This window comes from Procambarus clarkii, chromosome 5, assembly GCF_040958095.1.
Source record: "Procambarus clarkii isolate CNS0578487 chromosome 5, FALCON_Pclarkii_2.0, whole genome shotgun sequence".
Lineage (NCBI taxonomy): Eukaryota > Metazoa > Arthropoda > Malacostraca > Decapoda > Cambaridae > Procambarus > Procambarus clarkii.
This window is the reverse complement of record NC_091154.1, coordinates 32,638,793-32,664,351: the sequence shown is the minus strand read 5'-3', so window position 1 is coordinate 32,664,351 and position 25,559 is coordinate 32,638,793. Positions and strand designations below refer to the sequence as shown.

General features: G+C 42.9%; 1 protein-coding gene across 1 annotated transcript in view; it reads right to left on the bottom strand.

Annotated features, from left to right (window-relative positions):
- Nucleotides 1-25,559, bottom strand: part of ple (tyrosine hydroxylase ple) — a 70,539-nt gene that overhangs the window by 7,791 nt on the left and 37,189 nt on the right. The window contains exons 2-5 of the mRNA XM_045748591.2: nt 12,192-12,303; nt 10,330-10,463; nt 985-1,168; nt 378-534 (exon numbers count right to left, since the gene is read on the bottom strand). Coding sequence (XP_045604547.1) covers nt 378-534; nt 985-1,168; nt 10,330-10,463; nt 12,192-12,303 — 587 coding nt within the window. The remainder of the gene's footprint in view (nt 1-377; nt 535-984; nt 1,169-10,329; nt 10,464-12,191; nt 12,304-25,559) is intronic.

The following is a 25,559-nucleotide window of genomic DNA, read 5'->3' as shown; positions in this document are numbered from 1 at the left end:
TCCACTACCACTCACTGGATGAGTGCGGGGTCAACTACCACTCACTGGATGGGTCTGGGGTCCATTACTACTAAGAGGATGGGTGTGGGGTCCACTACCACTCAAAGGATGGGTGTGGGGGTGTATAATAAATGTACTAAAGTCATTCTGACAAATTAACAAAGGCATCCCAACAGGTCAGTTGGGATGCCTATAGATGTTCGTATGCTTATGGTTAGCAAACTTCAAATTTGACGCTTGACAAATCGAGAGAATGGGCTGGATCTCGAGCAGTGACATCCCACAATTATCATACATCATACCTTCCCACACCTGCACCACATGCGGTAAATTTGATCTATTATCCTACTTCAGCCCTATCTAGTGTGTCTACTCACTATTTATATGTGAAGGCGATGTCTGCTATTTCCTTCCTTCTGGCCCGGTACTCCTTGTCAGCGAAGCCTGGGTGGTCCATATCAAGGTCTGGTTCGTACTTGGTCATCAGGTGGTTGCAGACGTCCAGCTCACTGATGTGCTTGGGGAACCATGGCTCTGTGGGCGGGAAAGAGAGAGAGAGAGGTTTACGTGGATATTTCTAGCGGTATATAGCGTAGTTAAAGGCCAGAGTAATCTGTGTCCTGAAGTACTTATACATACTGATTAGTTCCACAATATTCTGGCAGTGGTTTTATATGGTATTAGACTGGGACTACAATTTACCTTTCAGCTGCATATTACCTAGGGTTGACAATCTGGCTAAGTCGTCTTGCTCCTTAGCTGACCACATGAAGCTCAGATTTATGAAAATATTATTTCAGGCTCAGAGTCGTCTTTAAAGGAATGATTTACTGTGCTAAGTCGTGAATAAGAGTTACTCGCGCGCATCACCTGGCACAGCAGCCCACAGTATGAGCGGCAGTGGCCATTCCTGCATGTAGTGTCTTAAGTTCTATGGAAAATATTTTAGATTGAGTCATATCCGAGACACACACACCTACCTACCTTTGATGGATGAATGATGTTCAGAGAGAAGGTTGACGGAGGCGATGGCGGAGCCCTGACGGAGGCTCTTGAGGAGGTTAAGCAAGGGCTCCCTCAGGATGTCGATCTTGAAAAGGACGTCGAAAGCTACTCCTTTACGAGGGGCGGGCCGGGTCTCCACGTGGATCACCATCCCCTTGAAGTTCTGCCAGAAGCACCAAGTAATGAGTGTTTATCTTCTGACCAGGGAACGAGTGCACTCAATCTGACAAACATGCAGTCGTCATGACCAAGGAACAACTGCAATCATCCTGCCCAAGGAGCAAGTGCAATCATTCTGACGAAGGCACAAGTGCAATCATTCTGTCCAACGAACAAATGCAAACATTCTGACCTGGGAACAAGTGCAATCATTCTGACCAAGAAACAAGTGCAAACAATCTGACAAAGAGCAAGTGCAATCATTGTTACCAAGAAACACGTATAATCATACTGACCAAGGAACGAGTGCATTCATCCTGCAAGTATGTAAGCTCACAATCGTCAGTATGCAAGGAGTTCACATTTTTACAACAGGACTCATAAAATACAGCCTCATAAAATAATGTTTTAATGTAGTTTGACATGTCGGAAAATCCGACACCATTTAATAATCATACAGATAATAGCTGTATTGTATAAACAAGTTACCCATAGAAAACGTAACTTGTAGTGGAATTACCGTCTAAAGAAAACGGGATATCATCACCACATACCATTATAAATTGACCAGCTATTCTGCTGGGAATTATTCTTAAATACATTAGTCTTTGGACTTTACCATCATAAAAACATCTTATATAAATTAACTTAATTATCAATATTAAAGTAGAGTAAATGTGACCCTTCTATCACTTTTTGACATCTGGACAAGTAGGCCAGGCGTCAGTGGGGAAGGAGGGCAGCCATTGTTATACGAGACCAGAGGCTCACACGGGAGCAAATTCGGCTCCTGTTAATTTTACTTGGACGTAGTGTTATGGATACCAAAGGTGTACCATCTGTCAACACGCTGTCAACAAATCAAGTTAAGTGTTCTTTCCGAAACCCATTATTTATCATTAGTGGCCATTAATGTCATTATATAGGGTGACCCGGTTAGATCACATGGAAGCCTCAAACTAAAGGTAATTAAGCCAGGTCTTCATGTTCCATGTACTGTTTTCTCTGATATACTTGTCATATATAGGTATCTGGCTTCACAGCTAGCGCACTTTTGACAGGTCAAGACGAGGATGCAAGATTTGTGCACCAGTTACTGGGTGATATGGAAGCTACCTCAAAGAGGATAATTTGGTGTCTACACCCTAGTTATACCTGGTGGACTAACCTGCTGTACTATAAGATAAGGAACCTCTTTAATGTATGTAGTTATTTCTGTAGTTTGATTGGCTGCATATATATATTAATTTAATAACCCCCCCCCCTAATGTGTAGAGGATCGATTTGTGAGATTATGAGATTATTGCAGAAATACAGTCCACTTATCATTATACAAATTGCTATCGAAGTATATAAATTAACGTAAATATAAATTCTATATAAATTCATATAAATTAAATAAATATAAATCTCACAGGTCGGTTCCCACATTATTTGGACCTTCGGAACCGGATTATTTGGACCTTCGGAACCGGAATATTCGGTCCTATGAACCCACATTTGGTCATCTTAGTACCGGATGAACCAGTTAACCAGTGGATTCATTAAATAAACTAGTGCAGTGTTATTTAAACAAAGCCAGCCAGTCAAAGACGGCAGCGTAGCCTCGTGGGAGCTCAGGAGCCTCCCTCAGCCGAGTTCAGATCAGCCTTAGTCAGCGGTTTCATGCACACCCACAGATTTGGTGGCGTGTTATTTCGTGAAATGACAGCGCTAATATAGAATCCAGCCAAATTAGTGACTGTGTCTTCGCGAGATTGTTCACGGATTTCGTGGTGTTACATTTCGCGAGAGATTATCTACGAATTTTGTGGAGTTTATTTCGCGAGGTCACTAATAATATTTAATACTTCTTGATAATATTAGAAGTTTCATAGAGGCAATTAAGAGGCTATTATCAATAATTGTGTATATTATTTCTCCAAAATAGAGAATCATTTAATATATATTGCACTAGTGATCATAGTATAATATTTACTAATTGCCAACCCACAACAGGGTAGGATATGACTAGTTGAACTATTATTGTTCATCCTAGTCCCATTATTACAATAGTCAGTTGTACTATATTGAACAACCTAACACCATTAATGAATGGTCCAGACCCTATTTTGGGTGTAATTTTATCAACTCGAATTGAGTTGTATATATAATAATTTACTTATGATCATTACACCTTTGAGTGATTAATTAGTGTCTCTACCATCCTAGGGTGATATAGAAGAGCTAACCTAAAGGTACTTCCAGTGACACTGGTTTATCACTCAAATCATTAGTGTGTATGATTGTATATATATAATGTGTATTAATTTTAAGTGCTAACCTCTAGTAGAGGTAGGATTATTGCCTAGTGAGTTCAGAATTTACCCTAGGCTACCATTAGAGCTTGTTCAGTATTATGAGCAGCCCAAGTACAAGCCCCACAAGGCTTCACCAACTAGCCAGTATGGATAATGCAGGGAGAATGAAAAGAACCCTTGCAGGTCTTAAAGGCCACTTAACAAGACAGATCAAGAAATGTGAAGATTTGTCACAACAATCTCAAGTTGATTATGCTGACCTGGAAAGCTATTATCAAGCAGCTGCAGGTAAATTTGAGCAAATCAAATGTCAAATAGCAACATATGTGGCTGAACTTGCCAACACCAATTTATCAGAAACAGAAATAGACGACATTATGGTTGATCTTGCGAATTATGAAGATCACACTCAGGCCACGTTACAGCCTTATGTCAAATTAATTGCCCAGAACAAGGCAACAGCAACAACAACAACAGTTGCATCTAATACGAGTCAAGCAGAAGCTCGACTCCCTCCAATTAATTTACCCACTTTCTCAGGAAAAGATGAGGAAAATTGGGACGAATTTTGGAACAAATTCGTTGACCTTGTAGACTCAAAACAATCTTTACCAAAGAGTAGTAAATTCTCTTATTTGCAAGGCCAATTATCAGGTGAGGCTAAAACAGTAGTATCCCATCTGAGATTAACTAATGACGGCTATGATCTGGCAGTAAAACTCCTCAAGGATAATTATGCTGATCCAGAAGTAAGAACATCACATTTAGTTCATGAGCTGTTGCATTTACCCCCACCGGAGGCTTCAGCTGATTCACTCCAAGTCTTCAAGCTGGAGGTAGAATCATTGATCAATGCCCTCAGCCTGACAGCAGATACAAACGGGGCTGAGTGGGTCTTGAAAATAATTGTCCAGGAGAAAATACCTAGGGACATATTGAGACAAATGAGTGCTCATTACAATAAAAGCATCTTATCTATGAATGAAATATCTGAAGGTTTAAAGTCAGTAGTTCATCAATTACGAACACATGACAAATTAAAACCACCAAGTAAACCCTCAGAAACCAATAATAGTAAACCACAGAGTACCAAAGGTACTCCAAATCAATCTAGACAATATAATTCAACACCAAAGTGGAACAGTGGCAGTGTGGGCGTATATGCAGTGGGACCCTCCAAGCCTATAGTTACTGTGTCACCCAAGAACATGACACCAAAGGGTACAGGAAGCTATGGAACATGTTTGTTCTGCAATGAGAAACATTCAATGTACCACTGCTCTAATTTTCCTGATAGTGACGCCCGTGTTGAGCGACTCAAAGATTTGCAACATTGCACGAGGTGCCTCAGGAAACATAACATCAAGGACTGTGATACCCAATTACACACCTGTAATAGGTGTAACAAAGGTCAGCACCATGCAGCATTGTGCAGAGACACCAAAACAACGTCTCCAAACCCCAAGGTGGAAGATAGCATTCCCACCACAGTACAGTACTGCAAGGTGCAACAAACAAACAGTGTCCAATCGGCAAAGTCTAAAGGTAATACGACTTTGCCTACTGCCCAAATTACCATCCTGAATAAGAGGGCCAAGGTCTATACCCGTGGGTTGTTTGACCAAGGATCCCAGAGAACATATATCACCAAAAAGTTGGCAGAAGAACTACAATTAAGGCCTGTAGCCCAGATGTCATTCAACATCTCAGGGTTTGTAACAGATGCAGGACCTCAAGTCTACCAGGTGGTACAACCATCAGTACGTTTAGGCAGGTACGTCTGTCGAGTACAAGCCATTGTGGTGGACAAAATACCAGTAGACCTACAAGTTCAAGGTCTGAGAGCAACAGCCAAATTCCTGAGAAATAGAGGAATAAAATTGGCAGATAATATTAAGTCTGATCACCTCACCGACTTCGGTCTCCTTGTAGGGACAGACTATTGTCATCGATTCATCGGTAGCCCTACTAAATATCAGGGTATAACCATGTTAAACTCTGCAGGAGGTAAATTACTCTCAGGCCCAGTATCAAGCCTGAGGAGACCTATGCCTGCAGATAAACAATACCAGTAGAAATCTAAATTTGTCAGCTGATTATATTTCTCCAGTAGCATTATACTAAGGAGATTACAGCTGACTATAGTAACAGAGGTTGATGTTAGTATCATCATTTGAAGCTGAAGATGAGTTCATGAGGCCTCAGTGGCAAATCAGTGAACAGTAGCCTAAACCAGCTACAAGTCACTGCGACCAATGTCACTGAACCCACTGCAGTCTCAGAACCATACTTTACTTTAATGATGAGCTATTCAATCCTCTGAATCAATTAACTAAATTAAACCCTAATAAATCTGATGACTGATTTGATACATTTATTATTTAATCAAGATGTATTCCATGGGCCTCAGTGTTTATATATCAGTGACCAGTTACCTGAAGAAACTTCAAGTTATATCTAATGTCACTGATCTCACTGCAGTCCCTGAATCATACTTGACTGTAGTATTTGATCACATTCAGTCTTCTGGGTTAAATAATATGTGATTAGGCTTGAATATTAGCCTTTCAAGAGTTGACAGGGAAATGAAATCGCATTAGACTTCTAAACCCTGCAACTCTAGTACGGGACATCCGTCCTGTACGAACAGACGCACAAATGTGTGATTACTAACTACTAACATCAAATTAATCTAATAATTCGAAGGAGGAGTATCGGTGTTCGTCTGTTCTAATTAGGACTTCGACCCGTGAGCAGCCCCCTGGGGAATTATGTCGGAAAATCCGACACCATTTAATAATCATACAGATAATAGCTGTATTGTATAAACAAGTTACCCATAGAAAACGTAACTTGTAGTGGAATTACCGTCTAAAGAAAACGGGATATCATCACCACATACCATTATAAATTGACCAGCTATTCTGCTGGGAATTATTCTTAAATACATTAGTCTTTGGACTTTACCATCATAAAAACATCTTATATAAATTAACTTAATTATCAATATTAAAGTAGAGTAAATGTGACCCTTCTATCACTTTTTGACATCTGGACAAGTAGGCCAGGCGTCAGTGGGGAAGGAGGGCAGCCATTGTTATACGAGACCAGAGGCTCACACGGGAGCAAATTCGGCTCCTGTTAATTTTACTTGGACGTAGTGTTATGGATACCAAAGGTGTGCCATCTGTCAACACGCTGTCAACAAATCAAGTTAAGTGTTCTTTCCGAAACCCATTATTTATCATTAGTGGCCATTAATGTCATTATATAGGGTGACCCGGTTAGATCACATGGAAGCCTCAAACTAAAGGTAATTAAGCCAGGTCTTCATGTTCCATGTACTGTTTTCTCTGATATACTTGTCATATATAGGTATCTGGCTTCACAGCTAGCGCACTTTTGACAGGTCAAGACGAGGATGCAAGATTTGTGCACCAGTTACTGGGTGATATGGAAGCTACCTCAAAGAGGATAATTTGGTGTCTACACCCTAGTTATACCTGGTGGACTAACCTGCTGTACTATAAGATAAGGAACCTCTTTAATGTATGTAGTTATTTCTGTAGTTTGATTGGCTGCATATATATATTAATTTAATAACCCCCCCCCTAATGTGTAGAGGATCGATTTGTGAGATTATGAGATTATTGCAGAAATACAGTCCACTTATCATTATACAAATTGCTATCGAAGTATATAAATTAACGTAAATATAAATTCTATATAAATTCATATAAATTAAATAAATATAAATCTCACAGGTCGGTTCCCACATGACAAAAACCCCAACAATTTCCCTCTTATGTAAAAGTGCATTTTTTTTCTTTTTAATGTAGCTAATCCAGTAAGAGAAGGCGCCATCATGAGCAATGTATGTCTATACAGTATACCTAGGTCATAAAAGTATTTGTGTGTACGTCTGATACCATACTACTTGTGTAAAGGAGGAAATGTATATCTTTATCTCTCAGAATGTTCGGTAATATGTTTATTGTTTGTGATGTGTGTCTATGTATGTATTAACACGTTGTACTGAATGGGGTGAGAATAGCTTGAGCTACCTCATCCCTTTGTGTGTATTTTATCTCAATAAACTTATTTCAATTTCAATTCAATGAGCAATGTAAATAACTATGAGAAAATCTATACGCTAGTAATTGTCAAGTTTTTAATAAGTTGAAAGTACCTTATGTTATATTTGATTTTGCCATCAGACAGAGGACAATAATATGAAATATATCCGGCGGTTATCGTGTCAATATGAATTTCCTCTCGCTGGAAAATATTATTTGCATCTGTGGTCTTCACAGTAACGAATGTGACTTGCTATCTGTTATTTTTGATCATTGAAAGCATTACAGTGTATATATTATGGTTTCATAGGTGTTTTAGTAACAATAAACAGATTATTCCACTGGGAGTAGGGGATTGGGGGATGATTTGACGGAAGAGAAGTCTTGATAATTGTTTTTTAATTATGATTTCTTCGTTCAAGTACGTTTATTGAAACAATAAAACACATATTAAAGGAATAGAGTAGCTTAGGATATTTCTGCTCTCATTTCATCGTTGTCTCATTCTGGTATTCTATGGACCTTAAGACTGTTTATGCTTCATTTCTCTTTCTCTGATCTGTAAAATTGTTTGTGGAAATGGGGAGATGAGGAACACATTACCTACTTATGTACCAACACGCACAATGGCTGCCTCGTTTTCAGAACTTTTCAGAATGAAAGATTACGTGTTCACTATGCATGTAGGCACGTAAATTTGTATCCATTAACGAAGACGGAATTTACCAATGAACTTCATTAAGCATGTCTCCACAGTTGGTAACTAACCTGCAGCAAATTATTATGTGGAGCTTAGCGCAGTTAACTAATACCATATCGACAGCAATTAATTTTATTCCATCAGTTATTTTCAGTATAATATGAAGCATATAGTTAACTGTCGTGTGGTTATCAGGGTATCCAATGACTTATTATAATGTATTCTCCAAATTTCCTCTCCATCAAAGAAGGAAAAATGAATTATATAAGTAATGAGGAAGGAAGCCTCGCGGACACAAGCCACAAACCTTCCAGCTGGCTGGTTGGCAACACAGATGGTGCTCAGTATTTCTTGAATTTTGTGTACCGTAGCCGCTCGGGGAACTGTAGCATGGAAGTTACATTGTAATCCTGCCCATCAGCTCTACCAGCAGATGTCAGAGGCTTGATGAACAATTGTAATACGGAGAATGCAGAATTCTGAAGGACGACCTCAGAGAAGTCTCAGCAGCAGGAGGCATCGGAGCCCCAGAGCGTACAGTCTCAGGTAGGAGGTCGTTCAGACGAGCGGGTCAACGTTGCCCTTAGGTGGTGAACTTGATGTGGTCTCGGTCAAGTAGCATACTCAACAACAACCACGGTCAAGTAGATTGGCGAAACGGTTAGGCAAGTAAAAAATAATGTATAGACATACCATTGTTTTAACAACTTTAAATATTGGCCGTTGTGGAGTATAATATATCAAGAGGTATAATTAAATCTCCAGAACTTGTAGTATAATGTATTTTAGCAGTTTTCATGTTGGCGACAGGTCACGCTTGTGGGAACAGTCTTACAACCTGGGGCCCTGCGACCGGAAACTAAACTGGCTGGCAGCCCGTCCACCAAACAAAATCCCAAAAGTGATTCCATGCACCCGCCAAACCCGCTGTTTATGAATGAAAAACAGTTTACACATGACTCATGACTGATTCCGTTCGCACACTTCCGGAACAAGTGCTTCACTGACGAATTCTGTTCGAACCACAACGCTATAAATGCTTCACCCACGTACTATAAATACAAATAATCGCCAACAGAACCTAAACACCTAACCTATGCCTATATATGCCAGATATGCTAATATATTATAATATTAATTTATATTTGAGAAAATTCCCGTTTTGAATGAACAGCATGTAAAAATTTATGAATGCGTCTGTGGGGTCGACCGCTGGATGTAATGGACTTGAGTCGATGACGGGTTGGTAAATGGTTAACCCACGTACTTCAAATAAAAATAATCGCCAGAAAAACCTGAACACCAAACCTTACCTAAGCCTAACTATTCATAGAAATTTAATATATAATATTACTATACAGATGGGAACAAACCTATTTTTAATACACTAGGTTACAATTGATGAACGCGTTGTGAGGGGGAGGTCGCAGTTTAACGAGCCTGGCCTGAGCAAGGGTTGGCTTTCATCTAATGCCTCTATTCACCTAGCCGTGAATAGGTCCCCGTGAGTTAACTTTTGTGGGGTTGCATCCTGTGGGGGTCTAGCTGGACCTTGGGGGTGGTGGTGGGGGGGTGAACCTCGATATAAGCCTAACTGGTAGGGTAGATATATATATATATACACAGATTGCCTGTCCAAGACAAAACGAATTATTAAACCCAAGCACAGGAATATTTCTTTGTGTGTTTCCCGGCCAATAAATTCTTTATTGTTGATTCTAACTTTTTCTCGCATGATGTCACATTAATGACGGTAATCGTCAAAGGTAGACAGTATATGGTAGCCTAATTCACTTCGTGGTCCACTTCGTGGTCCACCTCGTGGTCCACCTCGAGGGCGGGAATGTCAGAACGTAAATAAATGAACATAATATATAATACAAATATATTATACCACGTTTCCTCAGCTAATCAAGCAAGACTTAGAGAATAATGGGCCGTCATCCTCGCTCTCGGTGCTTATCTCGTCCGGCTTGTTTACTGGTTCTGACTTTAGCTGATAGTTCATAATTGTCTTGGTTTTGCGTCGACTTGATAGGTGCAGTTGGTCAACGGCTCCTCCCACCCACTCCTCTACTTCCCCTCTTACCTCGATGGTTTTGATGATCCTGGGAAGAGAGCCGATGCCGTCGACGAGGGCCAGGACAAGAGCCACCTGCTGGGGGACATCGGGCTCACAAGGACTCTGCACAAGGAAGACCTCCTCCTCACTCAACTCCCCGTCTGTAAGAGAGCAACTTGTTACTCCTGCTACTCACTGATAATACTAACTAGACCTGCTACTGTAATGGAGGAACCTGTTTCTCCTCCTACGTAAACCTGGAACTGAAGGTGGACATCCGCTAAACTAATGGCTGCAAGAGGTGCACAGTAACAGGAGGGCATTTACCAAACACGAACCGCGTCACAAAAACCATGCAAAAAGACCAGTGAAAGATAACTTTAAGTGTTCTCACAATATACGAAAATGCATTAAACACCGCTTTCAACACATTAGGACAGAACACGATAATAAACCATCATTGAACTTTTCTAACAATAAACTTGAAAATCTTTGTACTTTTATATATTTATTGACGTTTTGGAGGTCCATGATAACGCTTCGTGGGAAAGGCCTCGCCAGAAGTGACCAGCACCTCTGTTCTGACGTAACCTTGTAGCCTGGTCTATTGTTCTCGTCATGTCCCTAACGTATTAATCTCGATAATTTTAATTGCCTGTCAGTTATTCTAACTGCTCTTATTGTTGTTTTATAATCACATTACCCACAATCCTCCCTACAGTCCAAACCCTCGCTCCACCCACCATGCCTGTGGCTATAGTTTTTACACACTTACACCACATTTAGTGAACAGTTTAGTGAACCCTCTATAGTCCTTTCGAAGGTTCGGGCCGCATTTATCCTTTCCACTGCTCTCTCTTACTTTTCTTCCAAAGTTTCATGCTTGCACAATATCGGTCTCAGATATTAAATTCCTCGACTTCTTCCAATACTTCGCCAACCATTTCATCACACTTCGTCCCTCTATCTTGCAAGGTCGAGGATACTTCATCATTCCATTTTCTTACCCTCCATTTTCACCATCAACAACTATGTTCTGCTGCACACTATTCTCAATTCTTCAATACATCCGTAGTCTCGTTTTCTTCTATCAAATGGCAGGCTACTTGGGGCGAGTCCTTCATTTATCTAAACCCTGAAGACGTACTTAATCTCAGCAGCCCCATCCCTGAAGCCCCATCTTCCCATCCCTGCAGCCTCACCTCGCTATCTTTACAGCCACACCTGCCGCTACTTGCATAGCCACCTCCCCGTCCCGTAAATTAGAAAAGATATATAGTGAAGCCTGTCACTGGAAACACATTAACAGGATAACATCAGCCACATAAAGCTGGAGGACACTGGTATAACCTGCAGGTACATAAGCCAAGAAGCGTTAAGAACGTTGTACACTTCCATGTATAAACAGTACAAGAATATCTAGCCCCAGTTTGGAATTCCAACCAAAAAAATGCATGAAGTAAATGTAGAGCTTTGCTACGATAATGATCCCACAATCAGAGGACCGAGCTACGAGGAAAGATTCGGAGAACTTGACCTCACCACTCGGCGAAGAGGCGACATGATCGTAGATACTTGGCAGCATTAACAAAGTTGAATTTTTGTTTAGCATGAAGAGTAGTGAAAGGAAACTACGTGTGTGTGATAACTGGAACATGACGGGAGGCGTGGACATAAGAGAGAGCACCTCGGTACAAGAGCAGTGAACAAGTGAAACACGTTGAGATGTAAGGTAGTTGAGGTCAACTCCATTCAAGAAGTGGTGTGATAAGTGCAAGAAGGTCTGGAGCCAATAAGTGACCGGTGGCTGAAAGGCGCGGGGCCCAGGAGCTTCAAGCACATAAAGGTGACCACAGTAATCCATAGGTAATCCACCCGGCTTGACCTACCGCGGGACAGTCGCTGGGCCTCCTCTATCCACGACTGCTTCTGTTGCTTGTTGATAGTGGTTTCGAACTTGGCGTCGTCGACGAGGGAGCGTCGTCTGGCCGGGTAGCCATTCTGCGGGAGGAAGGCTGCGTTAGACAACATTATTGCCTCAGTCTATTCTTACTCTCATTTTATCTTTGTTCTTGTTTGTTGCTTGTATCATCAATATCATCTGAATGACAAGCCACTAATATATTAAACAATTTAAATAATTTTAATGCATATATTGTTGCAAAGTATATTATCATCGTTACGTTTATTTTCAAGTATTAAGCCTGGCAGTATGTTAATATTTATTTTATAAACGACAAGCTCCTTTGAAGACTGTAAAATTAAAACAGACTATAAATTACGATATCGTAACTTCACTATTTTTGTTATCGTACGTTATCCTTTCTGGGTCTCTTGTGCATAGTGCATGTCCGTAACCCTGGAGGTTGTCACCGGGTTTATTAAGGCTAAACATACGCACACCAGCTATATAATATTACACATGTACCGTACATTTTTAAACACACATTGATGCAGTAGTCTTAGAAAACGAGATGACAGGAAATGTTTGATGGTAGGCAAGGAGATGATAGAAAATAAAGTGATACAAAACAGATAACGCATTTTTGTTGAATAGGCTAATACGAAAGGGAAAAAATGCCATGTCATAATGCATGACTATGGCAAGATATCGAACAAAGTTGTCGGGAAAACCTAGAGTAGCATACTGAAACAACTTTCCATATTTCACCACAACTGTACGATTATTGACTGGTATCAGAGTTACACAAACCAGACAGCTAGTAAGACCACTACCTCTACTTTCTCTTTCTGTAAATAGTCAATTTGTCCACTGGGACCTCCTCCATTTATGTCTCCAGGGCAGTTAGTCGCTACTCCCCCAAAACGGAGACCTCCGCCACCATCCCCCGGCCCTTCCGTCTCCCAAGAACATCGATCTCACTAATGCGTTGCCGCTCAGAGTCGTCGACTGCGGGGGGCAGAGAGGAAGTTGTCCTCTGAGCACCAGGAGTAGCTTGGCTTGTTCCTCCTCCATGATTGTCTCGGTGAGTGGTGAGTGGTGGGAGGAGGAGGAGGAGGTGGGGGGAAGAAGGGAAGGGAATTATCAGGAGAAGGCGCCAAGCCATTACGACTATAGCACTTGGAAGGACCTTAAGCACCTTCAGTGATTAACTGCTTAATTGCAAACTAGTTTATCAGCTATCTCACCCTGTCAGAGTAAAAAGAGACAAATGTATGTGAATGCATGTGTATATATATATATATATATATATATATATATATATATATATATATATATATATATATGTGGAAGCTGATCAGAATTACATATCACCTTTGTAAATGCACATTAATGATACTATGTAAAAGACACATCGAACACTTTATGTAGGGCATACGTAAATCTGTGTAACTATGTATTTACGTATGTAGGTTAGCTTAGCATTTTAAAAGCACCGAATCACCTTTCTGTGGTTGATTGTTCAATAAATCCCTGAACTATATGTTTAACACTTCTCTAACCCTGTCCATGGAGGACAGAAGAAAATGTATATATGTTGGTTAGCATTGCAAATGTGTGGCCACGTCTGTGGTAGAAAAAAACTTGGAAGGTAAGAGAGGGGGGAGTTAAAGGAAGGGAAAGAGAGAGAGAGAGAGAGAGAGAGAGAGAGAGAGAGAGAAAGTTGGAGAAGGGGAAGATGGGAAGAAGAGTAGAGGGGGAGACTGAGAGAAAACGTAGACTGGGAGTGAGACCCTAGCACCGCCGAGTACCCCCAACTCATGGAGTATAAATCACTAGACACAGACGTGTTTAGCATCGGGTCAAGTATTAAAGGCGTTGCCGTAGCCACGTGTAATTTTGTTTACCAACTGTCTCCAATGACTGCGTCAGTACACGTGATAAACACAAGGTGAACTAAGTGTAAATCTCACTCCCAGCTGTTGCAAGAGTTCACTCCGCCTGCACGAAATATTATTTTATAAAGCAAAGTAAATTTAATTACAACTGATGTTTCTCATCAATGAACGGTATCAACATAAAAGACAAATGGTGTAACGGAGGTGTATTAAGACGAATGGAAAACAAACAACGTTTATATAATCAGAGATGCATTAGAATGGTTATACGCAATAAGTGGAGAGTGGACTGCTACAATGCTCACTTACCACTTAACATTGGAAATAATACAGTAAGTGACGCCCAGTATGGTGACGGGGCCAAGGTAAGAGGCGGACCATTGTAGTGCAAAAAAATCATAAACAGGAACTGGAAAAAGAAAAATAATTGAAGAAATGAACGAAAATAACCCTAACTTAATGTAAGAATGACCTAAGCCTAATATAACTTAATCTAGACTTAAATTATTCATAAATTTGCCTAGGTTAGGTTGAGATTCTTATTTGTTTTTCTACCTCATTCATATTTTTATATTTAAAAAAAAAATTAAAGTTCGCCTTTGTGCTAAATTTAGTTACTAATCAGCCTTTTCAATATATACATAAATGGAGAACACAAACTTAAGGTATTAAAACGAACGGGTCACGATAAGTTTAAGCAAAATATACCACCCGTGAAGAGTATTACAATATTGTAAAGAGAAAAACTATATAACATTGCACATTTAAACGGTGGTCAGATCGACAAAGCTCTTTTTCTAATAGTCAAAAACTTGTATATAGTTAGGTTAGCCTGTGTCAGCTTATGTTAGGCTGTATTAGGTCCGATTGATTTAAAAGTGGCTAGGTTACAGTAGAATGGGTAAGGTTAGATAGGTTTCAAAATACGTTAACGAATGGGCCGTCAGTACGATGTGACTTGTAAACAAGCAACCAATCAGCTATCAGCTTGCATCGGTAAGCGAGCAACAAGTAAATAAGACATAAGTAAATAAGACATTAGCGAAGGATATGTCCAGAGCGCTAGGTCCATATCTGAGCGTAATTAGGGCCAATTCGCAAGTTATTAGTCATCCTTAATTAGATATTCATTAGGTAGTGACGGTTCGTTAGAGCAACTGCAACGATTTTTATTTCCTTTTGCACGTTGAACCAGGGAGTATTGGGGGGGGGGGGAGAGATGGAGGGGGTGGAACTAAAGATAGGTCCATAGCAGGGATACAAATACAAGAGTACAAAAATGGGTATATCTTGAGGTTATCTTGAGATGATTTCGGGGCTTTTTAGTGTCCCCGCGGCCCGGTCCTCGACCAGGCCTCCACCTCCAGGAAGCAGCCCGTGACAGCTGACTAACACCCAGGTACCTATTTACTGCTAGGTAACAGGGGCATAGGGTGAAAGAAGCTGCCCATTGTTTCTCGCCTGCGCCCGGGATTGAACCCAGGACCAGGGTAAACAGAGCTTGTAAACAAAAGCAGATTCTTAAGTGAACAGAGGCAGGAGAAGTATGGGAAAGACACATTCGCCATGTATCATATGTTCCGGAGGGGCCCGTGCCAGCTATTTCCCAAGAATTCAGACCCTTCCCCCCCCCTCCCCCCTTTGAGCCCGGTTTCCCTTGATTACGCGCTCGCAGTAATCCTGAAGCGACCAATCACAGGCAGTAATACCGACCAGCTAAAATACACTCGCTCTCACAATAATTTGATTTAATCTTCACTAACTTGACTGAACAATATTTTACCACTTTACAGCATATTTAAGCATTCCCCTTACCTTGAGATGATTTCGGGGCTTAGCATCCCAGCGGCCCGGTCCTCGACCAGGCCTACGGTCGAGGCCTGGTCGAGGTTCCCTTCTGCTTAGTCTTAATTAATTTATACGGTTTACATATGATTTTTTTGCAAGGATAAAGAAACCAATATATTGTTATGTACGAACATGGACTAATATCAAATTCAAATTTCAAAATTAAAATTCAAATAAAATATGTTTATCCCTAACCGTTCTTCTTGCCGCGTTATTATGCGCTACGTGGAGCACTGTGACTACGAGTCTGAGATACGCTTGTGAATCAGTGGCCACAACAAAGATTTTTTACATTAATGTTTGTTAGGAGGCGTGAGACAGGGAGAGGGTTTAGCCCGGACGTGGCAACAATGCTAGAGTCTGGGGCTGGCGCGGCCTGCTGGACAAGTCAACAATGGAGGGAAACTCTCCTGCTTCCCTTATTAGTACAGATTGTCGTACTTGTGTGTTATGCGGGGGTGTTCCTGCGCTGGTCTTACGCCTCCAGTTGGCGCACTCTTACGCCTCCAGCTGGCGCACTCTTACGCCTCCAGCTGGCGCACTTTTACGCTTCCAGCTGGCGCACTCTTACGCTTCCAGCTGGCGCACTCTTACGCCTCCAGCTGGCGCACTCTTACGCCTCCAGCTGGCGCACTCTTACGCCTCCAGCTGGTGCACTCTTACGCTTCCAGCTGGTGCACTCTTACGCCTCCAGCTGGCGCACTCTTACGCCTCCAGCTTGCGCACTCTTACGCCTCCAGCTGGCGCACTCTTACGCCTCCAGCTGGCGCACTCTTACGCCTCCAGCTGGCGCACTCTTACGCCTCCAGCTGGTGCACTCTTACGCTTCCAGCTGGCGCACTCTTACGCCTCCAGCTGGTGCACTCTTACGCTTCCAGCTGGTGCACTCTTACGCTTCCAGCTGGCGCAATCTTACGCCTCTAGCTGCGCACTCTTACGCCTCCAGCTGGTGCACTCTTACGCCTCTAGCTGGTGCACTCTTACGCTTCCAGCTGGTGCACTCTTACGCCTCCAGCTGGCGCAATCTTACGCCTCTAGCTGCGCACTCTTACGCCTCCAGCTGGCGCACTCTTACGCCTCCAGCTGGTGCAATCTTACGCCTCCAGCTAGTGCAATCTTACGCCTCCAGCTGGCGGACTCTTACGCTTCCAGCTGGTGCACTCTTACGCCCCCAGCTGGTGCAATCTTACGCCCCCAGCTGGTGCAATCTTACGCCTCCAGCTGGCGCAATCTTACACCTCCAGCTGGCGCAATCTTACGCCTCCAGCTGGCGCACTATTACGCCCCCAGCTGGTGCAATCTTACGCCTCCAGCCGGGGCACTATTACGCCTCCAGCTGCGCACTCTTACGCCCCAGCTGGTGCAATCTTACGCCCCCAGCTAATGCAATCTTACGCCTCCAGCTGGCGCAATCTTACACCTCCAGCTGGCGCAATCTTACGCCTCCAGCTGGCGCACTCTTACGCCCCCAGCTGGTGCAATCTTACGCCCCCAGCTGGTGCAATCTTACGCCTCCAGCTGGCGCAATCTTACACCTCCAGCTGGCGCAATCTTACGCCTCCAGCCGGGGCACTATTACGCCTCCAGCTGGCGCACTCTTACGCCTCCAGCTGGCGCATTCTTACGCCCCCAGCTGGCACAATCTTACGCCTCCAGCCGGAGCACTATTACGCCTCCAGCTGGCGCAATCTTACGCCTCCAGCTGGCGCACTATTACGCCCCCAGCTGGTGCAATCTTACGCCTCCAGCCGGGGCACTATTACGCCTCCAGCTGCGCACTCTTACGCCCCAGCTGGTGCAATCTTACGCCCCCAGCTAATGCAATCTTACGCCTCCAGCTGGCGCAATCTTACACCTCCAGCTGGCGCAATCTTACGCCTCCAGCTGGCGCACTCTTACGCCCCCAGCTGGTGCAATCTTACGCCCCCAGCTGGTGCAATCTTACGCCTCCAGCTGGCGCAATCTTACACCTCCAGCTGGCGCAATCTTACGCCTCCAGCCGGGGCACTATTACGCCTCCAGCTGGCGCACTCTTACGCCTCCAGCTGGCGCACTCTTACGCCCCCAGCTGGCACAATCTTACGCCTCCAGCCGGGGCACTATTACGCCTCCAGCTGCGCACTCTTACTTATTTCAATCCTAGATGAGTGTTATAACTCGTATGTTGATGGCAGTAAGGTTGTGTTCAATGTGTTCAACAGTTTGTAGGGTCTTAAATCTCGGTACTGATATTTGGCTTGTAAATGTACTGTTAGGTACAGTAGCACAGTGGCTTCGTTCGTGACTCACAACTGAGGGTCCAGGAATCGATCTCCGGGGGGGGGGGGGGCACGTTTCCTTTCACCTAATTTTCTGTTCACCTATTAATAAATAGGTACCTGGGAGTTGGGCCACTGTGTGTATATATATATATATATATATATATATATATATATATATATATATATATATATATATATATATATATATATAATATTTTTTATTTTAAATAAAAATATATAGAGGGTACCACCTCTGGTTGTTTATAGGGAACCTCAAGCCTCGAGGAAGAGGATATGCAGCACCCGGAGGAGCCTTGTCGGGCTCCCACGTCCGCTGGCACATATTGTCTTCTTCTACCACCTCCTTATATATGTAAGTGTTTATTTTATTTAAACTCTATTGCAGAAAAGGAGTTACATATAGGATACAAAGATGATTATCATAAGTTGTCGAGTTCCTCCAGCTCCTCAGATGGCGGGCAGGAACCCTGAATGTAGTGTGCATTTACCCTCTGTATCGCCACGCTGAGGCGCTGGAAAAGGAAGCTGGCAGCTGTAGGGTCTCTTGTTGTTTCAATTAGCCTAGAACCCGGTGTATTAAAAAAAAACTGGTGGCACTCTTACCCCAGGCGCCGAGTGTCTCAGAAGCAATGGGGACAAAATTGTAGTAGTGATCCAGTTCTCTGTACTTACGGGTTTTGGCTGATTTCCTGTGAGTGGCAGCGCCACCTGGTTGTGCAACACTGAGGTCAATGTAGGTGTTAGCCAGGGATGATATACACGTGTAGTCCCATACCAATTGCTTGTCATTCTTCCAGGGGGTCACTGTGATACCATCTGGGCGACCAATAAGAGCATCAGAGTTACGGGGCGTTAGGTAACGGGGCTCTCTTTCAGCTGGGCATCCAGCTGTGGTGAGGCTCCTCTTGATGATGTTAACTTCACTGTGCCTCGAGTGCCATCCCCCTGTGCTTTGGCAGAGTAGGCTATGGTGGCCGTACCTGTCAGCCACCACCTCGCCGCAAATACACCTATATTTGGTGTGGAATTTTCAGAGGCACATATAAATTGGATATCAGCAGCACACTCTACACTTACAAAAGTCAAAATATCATTCAGGAACCTAAATATATATTACATATAATGTTCCTGTGGGTGCCATTTTTCCACGAACTTGGGTTGTAGTGTGGTTCGGTGGGCAGTGTGTGTCTGGGGTGTCCAGATTGCCCAGCTGCTGGAAGAGGCTATATATGGTAGTAAGATACTAGAAAGATGATAGGGAGGCTGTACCCAACGATTGACTAGACTCACTGACAAACATTCCCAGCAAAGTACTCGGCTTGATACTAAGAATACGACAAGTTAAACACCAAGCGAGGATTAATAAACTAAACAAGCTTGTTAAAGCACACTCAATTCACAATTTTAAAAGTATATGATAGAAAAATAGGTCAGGAATCACTGCATTTCTCTCTCTCTCTCTCTCTCTCTCTCTCTCTCTCTCTCTCTCTCTCTCTCTCTCTCTCTCTCTCTCTCTCTCTCTCTCTCTCTCTCTCTCTCTCTCTCTCTCTCTCTCTCTCTCTCTCTCTCTCTCTCTCTCTCTCTCTCTCTGAGGACTGAGGGGTAGAAGACCCATGCTTGGGTAGGAGGTGAAGGGGCGGGGCGGGGGGCTGGAGCCCCCCGCCGGGACAATGTGACCAGATAAATTAAATTTGGCGCCAAAGACGAGGTGAAGAGAAGCTAAAAGGTGGATGAGGGATGAAAGGTGAGGGTGGCGCCGCCAGGGGTCGGAATAGACCCTAATGTTGGGTAATTGTGCACCCCGGGTAAGTGCTCTCTCATTACGCCCACGTCTGGCGGCGTGGGCGGTGGGTGAGGGGTGTGGGCGGTAGATGGAGGGAGGGGTGTGGGCGGTAGATGAGGGGGGGTGTGGGCGGTAGATGAGGGGGGTGTGGGCGGTAGATGAGGGGGGTGTGGGCGTTGGGCGAGGGGTGTGGGAGGTGGATGAGTGCGTTCCATTGAAGTGTGCAACACTAATCGGTTACAATGAGACAAAAATATCAATCTGGGCCATATGTGAGAATTCCATTTCGCCTGTAATGTACACTATTCTTCCCAAAGGTATTTCACTTATACAAGAATTCAGTTTAGCTGTAATATATTGACAAGTACACAAGATGATCACGAACAGTACAGGAGCCTCAGGCAAGGGGCCGTCGGCTGTGTAAAATTATTTTAACCAAAGACTCTCAACTGATTTCTTTCGAAGTTTTCTCGCTAAGGGCTTTCTTCTTCATTGACATCATTACCAACACAACCAAAACATCTAGCCTAGCAATCAAGGCATGACACTGTTGATATGCTTGCTAAGTCAGCCTGCAGAAAACCAGTGGTAGAAATTGATATGGGTGTTTCATTAGCAGTGACAAAGAGAATACTTAAACAAATATCTAATGAAGATCTCACCGACCTAACAAATTCTCAAAGACCTGAAAGTTGTAGCATTAAATATTATGATAGATATCGTGAGGAGACATTCACATATGGGACTAATAGAACAAGAACCCGGCAATGTGATGTTATAGTGGCCAGAATACGCCTGGGATATAGACGTATCTGGCAGCTTTCTCAAAACCCAAATGTCGAGTACACAATGTGTCAACTTTGTGAAAGAGAAAACATGCACTCTCTTGAACAATATATTGTAGAATGTCCCATACTGACTGACTTTCGCCCTCCTGGGCTAAGGTATGCTGAACTCTGTAATTACTATATGAGTACTGGAACACTTGATGATATATTGGACTTGTATCCAAGATTGACCATGTAATGTATCATTTATACAATGTATGTATGTGATGTAACTATATAACCTGAGCTTGTAAAAGCACCTTAATCACCTTCAGTGATCAAGTGCTTAATTGCACACTAGTTTCTCTATCAGCTATCTCACCCTGTCAGAGTAAAAGAGACAAATGTATGTGAATGCATGTGTGTGTATATATATGCATGTATATGTGTATATGTACGTATATATGTGTGTGTATATGTATGTATGTGTTTAAAGTACATATGGAAGCTGATCAGAATTGCATTTCACCTTTGTAAATGCACATTAATGACACTTCGAACACTTTATGTAGGGCATACGTAAATCTGTGTATCTATGTATTTACGTATGTAGTTTAGCTTAGCATTTTAAAAGCACCGAATCACCTTCTGTGGTTGATTGTTCAATAAATCCCTGAACTATATGTTTAACTGATCTCTAACCCTGTCCATGGAGGACAGAAGAAAATGTATATATGCTGGTTAGCATTGTAAATGTCTGGCCACGTCTGTGGTAGAAAATAATAATAATAAAAAATAGTCACAAGTACCATATGTAATATGTATATGTATTTCAGAAAATGCCATTTTTTAATTACACATTACGTAGATTAATGAATGTGTCTTGGGGGAGGGGGGGGGGGGGAGCCTCAGCCTGGAAGAGCCTCGCCTAAAGGTGGGTGACACTGTGGTGGGTGAACCGTTTGGTCGTGTTATCATCCACGACATTGGACGTGTCGTGGATGATTGGATGAAGTACGTAAATATTAGGACGTGTTGGACAAACATGGCGTGTGTTTTATGAATGTTTGGGTGTGTTGCATGTTTCTTCTTGAGATGATTTCGGGGCTTTTTAGTGTCCCCGCGGCCCGGTCCTCGACCAGACCTCCACCCCCAGGAAGCAGCCCGTGACAGCTGACTAACTCCCAGGTACCTATTTACTGCTAGGTAACAGGGGCATTCAGGGTGAAAGAAACTTTGCCCATTTGTTTCTGCCTCGTGCGGGAATCGAACCCGCGCCACAGAATTACGAGTCCTGCGCGCTATCCACCAGGCTACGAGGCCCCTTGAACTTGTTTGAACTAATTTAATAAAAATTTGGATGTGGTAAATGTGTTAATAGGTGTGTGTTGGGCCAACGTTTAGGTGTGATATTAACGTTCCGGAGGTACTGGGTGAACGGTGGCCTCGCCGGGTACACGTGGTGGTGGTGGTGAGCTGATGGAGTGGTTGAGCAATGTTGGACCACAGTGGTTTAACATGTGGGCGTGAGGGTGGGTGAGAGGTATTGAGACTAAGCAATGAAGAAAGGCAAACAGAGGTAGACTAAAGGAAGCAAAAGAAAAAATAGCAAAGCTAAATTTGATATGTATAATATATATATATATATATATATATATATATATATATATATATATATATATATATATATATATATATATATATATAAATATAATATAATGTAATGTATTGGAGCATCTCTCTGTGCTCTAAAGAAAAAGGATGGAGGGATCAGGCCAAAAGCTGTGGGGAATTATCTCTAAAGAAAACATTGATTATGACTTTGGACTATCTAATGCAGTTATTAGAAACATACAAATTAAAGAAATTAATTCAGATTTAGAAGAACTAAGAAATGCCCAGAGACCTGAAAGCTGCAGTATTAAAAGTTATGACAAGTTTTGTAATAATAGGTATTTGTATGGTCAGCACAGTAACCGGACCAGGCAGTGTGATGTAGTCATTGCGCGAATTCGCCTTGGCTATAGACACATCTGGCAGGTTAGTGAGGCTGAGCCACTACCAGAATATTCAGATTGTAAACTCTGTGATAAACCTTTAATGCATTCACTAGAACACTATATTGTTGAATGTGAAGCCGTAAAGGACTTTAGACCTCCTGGCCTCTTGTACCACCAACTGTGTAACTATTTTATTGACTCAGGTGTTCTGGACGACATCCTAACAATTTACCCAAAATTTGCTTGTCCATTTTAAAGAATGAAGAACAATTTTTATTTATATTACTTCTAAGCTGTATCACTTATGAACCCATCCCTGCCCTTGTGTGGCAGTGCACAGTAGAAAGTTGTTTTCACATATCCATACATTAAAACATTGATTGTAATCATGATATATATGTGCTTCAGCCTACAGTTTAGACCTATTGTCTTATGTATGACCCTCTGTCCTGCGTGACAGTGAACACTAGCATTATCCTCACTTTAATAAGACTATCAAAATCCTCAGATTAGGCAAAATTGTAATTAATTTTGTCAATAAAGATGTTAATAATAATAATATAGCGTCTCGTCGCAAAGGTTGCTGCGAGAACAGTTAGCGAGGCAGTGGCCAACATGCTTAAGCCAAAACAGCTCGGGTTCGGCATTCCACAAGGGTGTGAGGCGGCAGCCCATGCAGCTCGAGCCTTCATCGCCAACATCACAGACGAAAAGGCCCTTATCAAGTTAGATTTCAAAAATGCCTTCAATTTGGTGCGGAGGGATGCTGTACTCCGTGCGGTTCATAGTCATTTCCCTTCCCTCTACCCTTTTGTACATTCATGCTACAGTATGGATCTTAAGCTACTTTTGGCGAATATGAAATTGACTCGCGAGAAGGCGTCCAACAGGGTGGCCCCCTTGCTCCTCTCCTTTTCTGCCTAGTCATCAAACAAGTCACAGAGGTCCTGTCCAGCGAGCTTAACATCTGGTTCTTGGATGATGGTACCCTAGCTGGTTCCCAAGACTCTCTCCTGGAGGACATCAGAAAAATCCAGGATCAAGGTGCAGTTTTAGGCCTCACCCTGAACCCTTCTAAATGTGAAATAATATGTTTCAACCAGGGCATTGTAGAGAGAATAGAGGGTCTTCTGCCAAATATTCATATAACTAAACCTGAAGACAGCACACTCCTAGGAGCCCCCCTGGGGTTGAAAGCCATCGATGAGGTCCTTGATAAGAAAATCGCCGACCTTAAGAGGATGGATGGGAGGAGTGAGGATATTGATGCTCATGATGCACTCTACCTCATCACCAGATGTCTGTCCCTCCCCAGGTTAACCTACTTTCTGACGTGTTCACCACCCTACAGTAGCCAAAAACTAGCTGAGTATGACCTGTTACTAAAATCAATGTTAGAAAAAGCTCTCAACCTCTATCTTGAAGACCTACAGTGAAAACAAGCCTCTCTTCCCGTAAGACTTGGGGGCCTCGGAGTTCGAACAGGAACGCAAATCGCTGTACCAGCCTTCCTGTCCTCCTTATCGGCATCCGACGACCTTGTGAACAAAATTCTACCTGCCTACTTAAATCAGCTGGCAGGTGTACACGATCCCAATTTTACACATTGTGCCACAGAGTGGGCCTCTCGTGCAGGCCCATCACCTCAACCACCATCTTCAAAAGCCCACAAGCAATCCAGCTGGGATGGCCCCAGTGTAGACCAAGTTGCTGCAGAGTGCCTGGGTGCTGCAACAACACAACACGACATTGCTCGCCTCACAGCAGTAGCAGCCCCACATGCAGGGGATTTCCTGTTAGCAACCCCAATGACGGCAACTGGCATGCTTCTCACACCACACGCCCTCCGAATTGTTGTGGCCCTCCTCTTTGCTGCCCCAATCCACACCAAATATAGGTGTATTTGCAGCAAGGTGGTGGCCGACAGGTACGGCCACCATAGCTTACTCTGCCAAAGCACAGGGGGATGGCACTCGAGGCACAGTGAAGTTAACGACATCATCAAGAGGAGCCTCACCACAGCTGGATGCCCAGCAGAAAGAGAGCCCCGTTACCTAACGCCCCGTAACTCTGATGCTCTTATTGGTCGCCCGGATGGTATCACAGTGAACCCCTGGAAGAATGACAAGCAATTGGTATGGGACTACACTTGCGTATCAACCCTGGCTAACACCTATACTGACCTCAGTGTTGCACAACCAGGTGGCGCTGCCACCCACAGGGAATCGGCCAAATCCCGTAAGTACAGAGAACTGGATCACCACTACAATTTTGTCACCATTGCTTCTGAGACACTCGGCGCCTGGGGTAAAAGTGCCACCAGTTTTTTTAAGGAACTGGGTTCTAGGCTAATTGAAACAAAAAAGGACCCTAGAGCTTCCAGCTTCCTTTTCCAGCGCCTCAGTGTGGCGATACAGAGGGGAAATGCTCACTGCATTCAGGGTTCCTGCCCGCCATCTGAGGAGCTGGAGGAACCCGACAACTTATGATAATCATCTTTGTACCCTATACTCCTTTTTTGTAACAAAGTTTAAGTAAAACAAATATATATGTGTATATACAAATGAATAGGGGTGGTAGGCGAAGAAAATATTAAAGTGTTCAATGAGAATCTACAAGGTCTTCTCTGAATACTCCTTATTTTCTTCTCCGAGGCTATGGGTCCCCACATTTGCACCAGAGGTGGTAACCTCACAACTTTATATAAAATCTTATATATATATATATATATATATATATATATATATATATATATATATATATATATATATATATA